The 9,580-nt window shown below is 37.8% G+C and overlaps 2 protein-coding genes across 2 annotated transcripts; one reads left to right on the top strand and one right to left on the bottom strand.

The window, feature by feature from the left end:
• The first annotated feature begins 836 nt into the window (after positions 1-836).
• LOC100744864 (E3 ubiquitin-protein ligase RING1) lies at positions 837-3,482 on the top strand. Its single transcript, XM_012392424.3, has 4 exons — positions 837-1,108; positions 1,749-2,127; positions 2,234-2,536; positions 2,617-3,482. The coding sequence occupies exons 1-4, from the start codon at positions 866-868 to the stop codon at positions 2,832-2,834; spliced, it is 1,143 nt and encodes a 380-aa protein (XP_012247847.1). The 5' UTR covers positions 837-865; the 3' UTR covers positions 2,835-3,482.
• A 977-nt stretch (positions 3,483-4,459) lies between these two features.
• Positions 4,460-8,852, bottom strand: LOC100745438. Its single transcript, XM_024371519.2, has 4 exons — positions 8,267-8,852; positions 5,833-6,111; positions 5,105-5,281; positions 4,460-4,846 (listed from the first exon to the last, which is right to left on the bottom strand). Exons 1-4 carry the CDS (start codon positions 8,344-8,346, stop codon positions 4,525-4,527), a joined length of 858 nt encoding a protein of 285 aa, XP_024227287.1. The 5' UTR covers positions 8,347-8,852; the 3' UTR covers positions 4,460-4,524.
• Between the last annotated feature and the right edge of the window lie 728 nt (positions 8,853-9,580).

Below are 9,580 nucleotides of genomic sequence, written 5' to 3'. Positions count from 1 at the left end.
AAGACAGTATCGAGTCGACCAGTGTTATTTATAAAGCACGACAAGTGTCTGCACCGATTAGTTTATCAACTTATATCGCGGTTTATTAAACATCTTTGAATGCGCCCGCCGCTTAATGACAGGAACCCACTTTATCGACCTTCATTTTAATGATCTCGTTAAATGTACCTTGTCTGTGGTTAAATCTATATTAATTTCCCACAGTGGTTTGCTGGACTGCCTTTTTTTGTCAAGGATTTTATGTCTTTTTAATCCATTCTTTCATCCTTCTATTTCTGAGATTATAGATTCATATGTAATGGCATGCCAAGATTTCCGATCAGAATACATTTTTAACTTTATATTCGAAAGATGATATCTAAAAGAATTTTAAATAATATTTGGGTATAAGAGTATGATTAAGAAAATAGTATAATACACAAGCACTGTTAAATGATTGTATAATATTACTTAAAATTCTTTTTAATAATAATAAAAGAATATCATTTTTAAAGTATAAAATGAGAAATCTCTCTGATCAGAAAATTTTATATGTCACTGTAGCGTTTCCTTTCTAAATCTTTTAATTTCTTCATCTTGTGTCCTGTGTTCAATTACCTCTCACTGTATCCACTGTGACTGAACCTATTTATTATGCTAATTAAAGGATGCCATGTACGGATAAAACAAAAGAAAGAAACCCAGGAAAAGGAAACGAGGAAAAGCAACATAGACAACTTTTTTCGTAGTCGCCCGCTTTTTTAACTTACTGTCCGGAATCGCGTTTAAAACTTCACAGGGATGCCGTAAGACGGCGTTAGTAAAATTCAGGCGGCTATATGTGGTGTGTACAGGCTTTTCAGCTGACGGCTAGTATGTAGTCAAGATGGCTTCCGCGGAGCAGGTCGGCCTGAACAAAACTTGGGAATTATCGCTGTATGAGCTTCATCGTACGCCTCAGGATGCTATTACTGACAGTACAGAAATCGCAGTTAGTCCACGAAGTTTGCACAGTGAGCTTATGTGCCCAATTTGTCTGGATATGCTTAAAAAGACTATGACTACCAAGGAGTGCCTACATCGTTTCTGTTCCGATTGTATTATTACGGCACTTAGAAGCGGTAATAAGGTACGTGTATGTTCCGGAATCGTTCTGACGATAACTATTAAATATATGATTACTCTCGAGACGAAGAGTATCTAGATACTTCTTGTTTCACTAAAAAATTCATGTTAGTACTTGGTCAATATCTCGTCACTGTTCCTTTTTCCCTATATATTACGCTTTTATGTAAATACTACTCTATCTTTTTATATGTAGTCTTAGATCAATTATGCAGTCAAGTGTTGAAGTAATTTTTTAACGAAGAGTAGATTGCGATCGTATTTTCAATCTATTTCTGTCAAATTCGATGGCACTTTTTGAACTGCACCATAAATGACGTTTCATATTGTGTGTAATGTTTGTGTCTTTATTTCGATGATATTAGTTAGAAAAGTAGAATGTTCTGTTGATTATTGAATTTAGATTTCTGTTTTATTTGATAACGTAGAAAGTTGTGTTTATCCTTCATTCTCTAAGATAGTTCATAAGTTATTAGTTTTGAATGTTGAATGAAGTTGATTTGTTTCGTTTATTGGCCTTTGTGAGTTATTTTGTGACAGTGATTCTGATTTTATCATTTTGAGATGGCTATTAGTGAGTTAAATTACTGGTAGAGATTAGGTTGGTTTTGGGAAATATGCAAGATGTGATATTCTGTTTATAGGAATGTCCGACATGCAGGAAAAAATTGGTATCCAAGAGGTCTCTCAGACCAGATCCTAACTTTGATCTATTGATTTCCAAGATATATCCCAGTCGTGATGAGTACGAGGCACACCAAGAAAGGGTACTGGCAAAACTGAACAAGTCGCATTCACAGGCTGCACTGGTAAATTCTATTACAGAGGGGATCAAATTACAAAGCCAAAATCGTTCTCAGAGGTCTAGGAAGAATGCTAACGAGTCAGAGAATGCTAGCAACGCGACATCTTATAACAATTCACAAAATGCAAGTGCCCCAGCAACACCAAACGCTACAAATGCTGCGAATCAAAGTGACTCGTCTCAAAGTACAACAGGACCTTTAAATAATAGTAGTGGGGGTAATTTAAAAAATTCTAATCGCACGTAGCTTGTAATAGTTTTACTGTATCTGCTTGGATAGACTGAATAGATGGGCCTGTAGTGAGTAAAATCGCCAATTTGCAGGTACAACATCCAGAAATTCCACCACGCCATCACCGAATCCAGCAAATCAAATTCCCAAACCTCCAAAACGACAGAAAAGTTTACAAAATTCCGAGAATGACTCATCTAGTGCAGAAGCTGAAACCGGTGGTGGTGATTCCATGGTAGACACAGAGGGTGAAGGTCCGAGCGAGCCTTTAATGCTTAATGAAATCGAACTCGTCTTCAAACCACATCCTACGGAAATGGCCGGAGATAATTCACTCATAAAAGCTTTGAAGGAAAATAGCATTCGGTACATCAAGACGACGGCGAACGCGACAGGTGAATATTCGAAAAAATCGTACGGATCTAAGAAGGCTATCCAGAGAAGATCAAGAAATAATCCCTATTAATTTTTATAGTGGATCATCTGAGCAAGTACCTGGCCATGCGTCTAACATTGGATCTGGATACAGAATTATCAGAATCGGATAGGCTATTGAATTTTTGCATATACATAGCACCATCGCCTGGTCAATTAGTGGTTTTAAGTGGATCTCAAACGTTAAGACAGGTGAACGACAAATTCTGGCGCGTCAATCGACCCCTGGAAATGTATTACTCATGGAAGAAGACCTAGGGAAGGCCTCGAAAGTATCAGTCTGATGGGAGCTAACCCTGTCAAGCTCTAAAAATAGAAAACAAAAAATAAGAAAAAAAAACATTCATACTACGTGGAGTACAGAGAAATACAGAGAAACGTGTATTATTATCTATCAAAAATTGATGAATATATTTTACTGTACTTCGGTAGCCTTGGATTATGTTCAAGAATCGGGAGAGGTACAAGGATAACGAGTTTCTCGTGATAGTGGGCAGTGGTGCAATTTTTCTCTTTATGGGAGTGGTTGCTCGTACATTTCCTGCAAGGGGAACAATAGAAGGAACGGATAGATTTTTAATTGAAGCTTTCTATAGCAATTTATTCCAAACGCAACAGAATTCAGTCCCTCGGATATGCAAACTGCCATTTGCCCGATTCCATTGGATTATGAATGGATCTATGAATTTTCGTGTCGCTAAACCGCGAACTGCGTATAATATTCACCAGACTATGTCCTTTTTTCACAGGTGTAAATTAATCCGATGCGTCCAGTTATACGATACTTGAGCAAATTGATGGCCTCAATGGTTAAGTAACTTATTTAATGTAAGTCTCCGATTCGCTGTGGACCATTCTGTACAGTTTCACGAAGAAATAAACCAATGTATATACTACTACTCTTGTAAGACAGGCTATTTGAATCATAGAAAGAAACACAAATCACGTTTTCCTCTTAGAACTGCTCGAAAGTTCTTCTTTCTTGTTTCTTTATCCTTTTAATTCATCGAAGTATGATTGATCAGCTTTACTTCCTTATCCTCCACAAAATGCTCTTTGATACGAAAATCTAATTTTCGATCACGTTAAAGGTACATGAAAAGCGTCTTTGGCTTAGTAGGCGGAATAATCGATAAATGCCAACCCCATCCTGCGCCCTCTTGCAATTCCACTGAACCGAAAACAATGCGAACACTCCGCTCGAGTTATGCTACCCTCTTTTAGTAAACGGGAAACCACGTCGAATCATTCGTTATCCTTATGATACCGTATTGTATTATTTTTTATATCAACTATAATTCTTCACCGTTAAACGTTCCCATACCTTTTTCTCTATTCTTGTTTCTTTTAATTCGTTTTGATAAAGCGGTAATTTTGATGGATATTCCTTTAAGAGGTTATTGAAAAGTATTCTGCGAATGTTCATTTTTATTATTATTATATCACGATAATACGTAAAAAAGAAAATGTTAGAATTGAGAAGATCGGAATAGACGGAAGTAAAGCACGTAGAGTATCCGGTAATTCGTCACCTAGTACATTTCTCGTCCTTTCGCAAGATCCCCATCATTAATTAATGAATTCATAACAGCGTTAGATTCACACCAATCTGCTAGCCCATAATTACAAAGTACGCAACCGAGTAATAATCAAGGCTTCTAATTAGCGTTGGAAATGAATTTCTAGACATATTCTCCATCGCGCTTTAGACCTTGTGATAACGGTAGAATCATTAATAGCGAAATGCTAATTAGTCTATTTCTGTCTAAAAACACTGAATACTGGTAACGAGCGAACATTGTTACGAGTTCTTGGACTATTGCATCGCCTGAGAATTCTACTTTACGTCTTGGTTGCGCTAGTTAATATACAGGAAATTCATGTTTCTATTTATATTCAGAATTTCTTTTTATTTTTCACGTACTCACGAGCAACACCACTTTACAGTTCAGCGTTGTTGGAACGAGACTAATTTGCTTGGTTTCTTATCGAGAAGTATTTGATTGCTTTCCTTGGAGTCCGTGTCTTTCGCTTCTGTTACAGAAGACGATCCATTAGACAGTAAATTCATCGAAGATCTTTCTCTCGTTAGAATGCTTATCGCTCCATCGTCTTGGAAATTTTCTCCATACCCTGCTTCTTCGTCTTCGCTCCATTCTTCCAATGAACTTCTCTCAGAAGAATCCTCTTTGAAAATATCTCTCGCCTTCCCTTCCTCGGCGTTATCCAACCTCTCCTTGAGAAGTTTGTAAACCTCGTCCGAGGCGAATCTAAAAATTCAAGTCCATTAGAATATTAGAGTATTAGAGTAGTAGAAGACAGTATCGATCCAAGCCTTCCAGAATTTCTTTTTCGATCCTATTATATTGGATATCGTCCCTCCCATTTAGTGTCTCGCGTTACTCATTTTCAACGGAGAAAGAAACTCATTATAGTGGTTCAGAGTCTATCCTATTTTCTGGTAATGCGTGCAATCCCACCGGTAACGAAATAGATGGAATGACGTAACCAACTGGAGGAATACTAACGGCATTTTATAAGGTTCCTTGTACCAGAGCGGGAATCCCGTGGGATTGTATCTTCCATCCGGAATCGAATTCTCGGTCGGCAATGAATGCAGCTTGAAATGCGCCGGTTCGACTGTCTCCTCCAATAAGGCTGACACTTGTCGCGCGTATTCCTTCGTACCAGCTGTTCGTTCCAGTCTGGGAATTAATCGCAATACAATTTTCTCATGTCTTAACTGAATACATAGCGGCACACAAATATATTTATGTACTTTCCTACTTATCCTATTATAGAAAATTGTTACGTACATATTGTATGTGTTAGATAAAATATTTTGAGATTTCATTAGCATTATAACGAGGCACGATTGTCGTGCTAATATTGATCAAACTTGAAACCAAGTTGACAATGTATATAGAAGTAGTAAGATATTAATTGCAAACATATATTTAGTAAGAAATTAACATACAGTATGAATACTCATCTTGAACATATAACAAAGGCAAAGATGATGCCATTGAATATTGAGGCATATTAATATAACGAGCAATGGACTGTCTAAGTACTTTCTAAGTACTAAATTTTTGTAAAGTACATACTTGCATCAAATACGTATCTTCTACGAACATTTTCGGGTTTGTTTCAAACTTTCCCAATATTATCACGACAGTCGAATGTGAATCGATGTCACCTCTCGAGAATTTAATTTGGTCTCACTAAATTTCATCGTGTTTCCTCGTTCACTTACTTTTGAACCATCTGCCTGGTGAATTCTAGTCTCGGCGTTGGTTTATAGCTAGTGGATGATGGACTGGTAGAATCCAAAAGACTTCTCACTCTGCCAGCTCGTGGTTTGTTCGATTTTTTTTGGATACCATAAAAGTTTCCAAAGTGCACCGCAGCATCGTCAGGAAGGTTCGTGGTTAATCTAGTATCTTTAGCAGCTTTGTTGTTCTTCGCTAATTCCTTGTCTGCGGCATTGGTCGAGCTTTTCGAGAAGTTGGACTTTTGCTTCCTTCCTTGAGACCTTGGAACGATAATGATTGCGTGTAAAAGTAACAACGGTGTCGTTACGCCGGATGCGTGGATGCGTGTTCTCCACGGACTCGTTTGTTCGTCGTTACGTTCGTTGAGTGCCTGTTACTTTGCTCGAATCGTTTACGGGGGTCGCGTTTAACCCACTTATACTCGAAATTACACGGCTTGACATTTTAATAAATCTGGACTAACTGCAAGAAGTTACTCGAACGACGCGATAAAAAAGGATAAGCTGGGGAAACGAGTTTTCGAAACATCGATTACGCTACTTTAAAACCGCGAGCCAAAGTTTCTGCGATTATTTTGCACGATATAGTTTAAGTAAAAACCGTGACGGTGGAGGGCCATTAATTGACGATTACCGTGAAAGCACTTCGTCCAATATAGAAGCTACTTGTTCATGTAGAATAATTTCGCTGCTCCTATAATTAACTTTGTGGATAAGAACGTCAGAAGAAAACAGGACGTGTGGCACAAATGAGCTGAAAAGTACGAAGCCACGAAGTATGAAACGAACCTTTTAATCCAGTGCTACCGTTTGATCATCCACGATTGACATACGTACCGTTACGGAACATTTATTTCCGTTACGTCGGTAAAACGCGCGCAAACCGAGTGGTATCGGTTAATTCATCGTGACAAGCAATTTGCGAGAAATTACAGTGAATAGAGAGAACGTCGGCCGAACACAGGAAAAGAACTTTGCAAGAATCGCGTTAACCGTTTCGGCGACAATCGCGTCGAATTGTATGAATTATTCATTGGAACTCGAATTACGGACATCGCCTATGTAGCCAGTATAATGAAACTTTACAATTTCCTGCCAATATGCAGCCGGATTTATATGTAACCTGGGATGAATCGGAATGGAGTAACGATGACCAAGAAACTCGATGTTGAGGTTTAATTCGACACGCTAATCCATTAGCCGTGGTTTCCATTTGAAGGATTATAACGATTCTTGGCATTGATAGCGGTTTAGGTTGAAAGGCAACAATTTATAGGATCAGCGTCTTAAAAATTTTTATTCTCAGAAATGGATAAAACTTTTTGTACGTCGTGTCAGACACGTTTAATGAATGGTATTTTATGTTTTGTGAGAACTTGTAATTTGAATAAGCTAACTTTATTCGCTTCTTCATCAATCATATCTGAATTCTCAGATAAGAATATACAATTTTACATATTACATTGGTGCACGTGATACGTGTTTCTTTCACGTTTGAACTTGATGAGCCAAACTTATCCATTTACTTTTAATCTATCAACGCAGTAATTATCAATCGCATCAAGGAGGAAGAAATTTATTATAAATCACGTATATTCAGTATTGGGGAAACTTGCGATTAAAATGTAACTGTACTTGTAATAATCAGAATATTTTTGAGATTGTTATGAGATTTGTGAAGAAAATGGCGTGCAAGATGTTGGAAGCGTAAATTTAGTATGTTGGGAAGATTAAAGTCTTTCTCTATTTCACCTAATTATTTTCTAATGCAGAAATTGTTTTAAAAGAAACCGTAATAGCTCCATTTCGGGAATTTTCTAATGTTAGAATCTTACAGCTAATATCTCTTATAAATCTGAAGTAACGAAACTAGTTCACCGTTAGAAAAATGCATTGATTCGTGCGGAATTTACTTGGATTTATTTGGATCGCTATCGAAGCAACTACGGGATGTTAAACTTTTATTCTAAAAAACGACATTTCATATACACCAGCCTAATAATAAAAGAGCTATACGTAATCCTATAAAATTAATTTGTGCAACAAGTACAGAATGAACTGGTTCATTTGTGCCGCTATTAATGCCAGGAAGCGGTAAGAAGAAAATGTAAATTTTGTATCATCGATCACGACCTCCAGATGAGGATTCTTTCATATTAGGTATTTTAAAAATACCTTTTGATTAAATACACTGAAAGCGATTAAAATCTATGGAATTATATGTATAAGGAGAAAAGGGTTGACGCTTGATGGGTTAATTACAGTAATTTTCTCCGACTTCCGCTGTCTTACTCGTGATCACGGTAATTCGACGCGGTTAATTTGAAATTCTTTATCGCGTTTGACATATTTTGATTTATATACGAGTCCTGTAACTCACTTTTGAAATTTGCCGATCAAACATGGTGATACGTACAGGTTATTCGACATGGTGGATTTCTTTCGACGATGCTCGGAGATCCCTGTCGCTGATTTTACTTCAGATTTATGGAACATATTTTCCTGCAACGACTCGACGAATTTATCCCATTAATCGGATTATAGTCATCGATAAAATGTCCTAAACGTTGATTTTTCCTTGTTTATGGACACGTCATCGTCTTTTTCTACAAATTACCATTCGTTCGAGAGAAAGATTCTCAATAGCCAAGCTTTGCAAGGGAGACGCGAAGTCATGGTTACGAGATTAAGCCGGGGAAAACACGTAGCAGAAGCGTTTTAACGGAATTAGATTGGTACGCGTTGCAATCGTTTTAATGGCAGCTACATCGATAAAAGGGGGTTACTTTATTTTCACGTCGCAAACGCAGTGTACTGCTGACCGCAATTAATGAGAATACTCCTGATCCAGAATCGTGATAGATATTAAAGAATCGTAATTTTATCTCGGAATGCGATGTAGAATACGATTATCTAAGAAGATATAACCTCGAAGGAACGAGACACAGGGTTTCTTTACGATTTGGTTATACAGAAGACTTTCTCGATTCTTTTCTGTCGTGTTCGTCTGATTTATTCGACCTATCAGTTAATTTCTTTTCATCTGTATCGTAACGAATCGCACGAGGAGTGAAAGTGTGGAAGAAAGAGAGAAATCATAGTAGCACGAATGTTAATGAGTGTTTCTCCGCGGTTGGCGTAGCACGTGTCGCGCAGATATTCTCGAAACAAAAAGACGGCAAGTCCGTAGAGTACGTTGTCTCGTTTTTATGACGCGTTAAGAAAGCACCATGGAGCGACTGGTCAGTCTACAAGAGGGGGAAAAAGGCGACAAGGGTGTACTGGGAATGGGGAAAGGTCGGGCAGAGAGCTCGTAGCATGTAGTCGAATGCATCGCGGTTTAAAAAAGGGGAATAGAAAGCGTTCGCTTATTTACGATCGAAAAGAGCGAAGGCTCTTCTCGAATTCGTGCATGGCGCGCGAGAAAAGCGAGCAAAACCGCCACGTGATGCATATCTTATGCACGTGCCTTGGAGAAAAAGAAAAAGGGACCATTGGTCCTGACTCGGCTACAAAATTATTTACTGCCCGCCACATCGAGAAATGCTAAATATTTCATAGGTTCAAAAGGCCTCGCACGACCCTCCTATTCTTATATACAATGGCACTATTCGACTCCTTATCTTAGATTAGACGAAACTTTTTGAAATTTCATGAATACCGTAACAAGACACGACTATTGTAATTATGTTGATGTAATCTGAGAGTAATTTGGAAATATATGTAGGAG

Source organism: Bombus impatiens, unplaced genomic scaffold, assembly GCF_000188095.3.
Source record: "Bombus impatiens unplaced genomic scaffold, BIMP_2.2 scf_1417, whole genome shotgun sequence".
Taxonomy (NCBI): Eukaryota; Metazoa; Arthropoda; class Insecta; order Hymenoptera; family Apidae; genus Bombus; species Bombus impatiens.
This window is presented reverse-complemented; position numbering and strand designations above follow the sequence as displayed.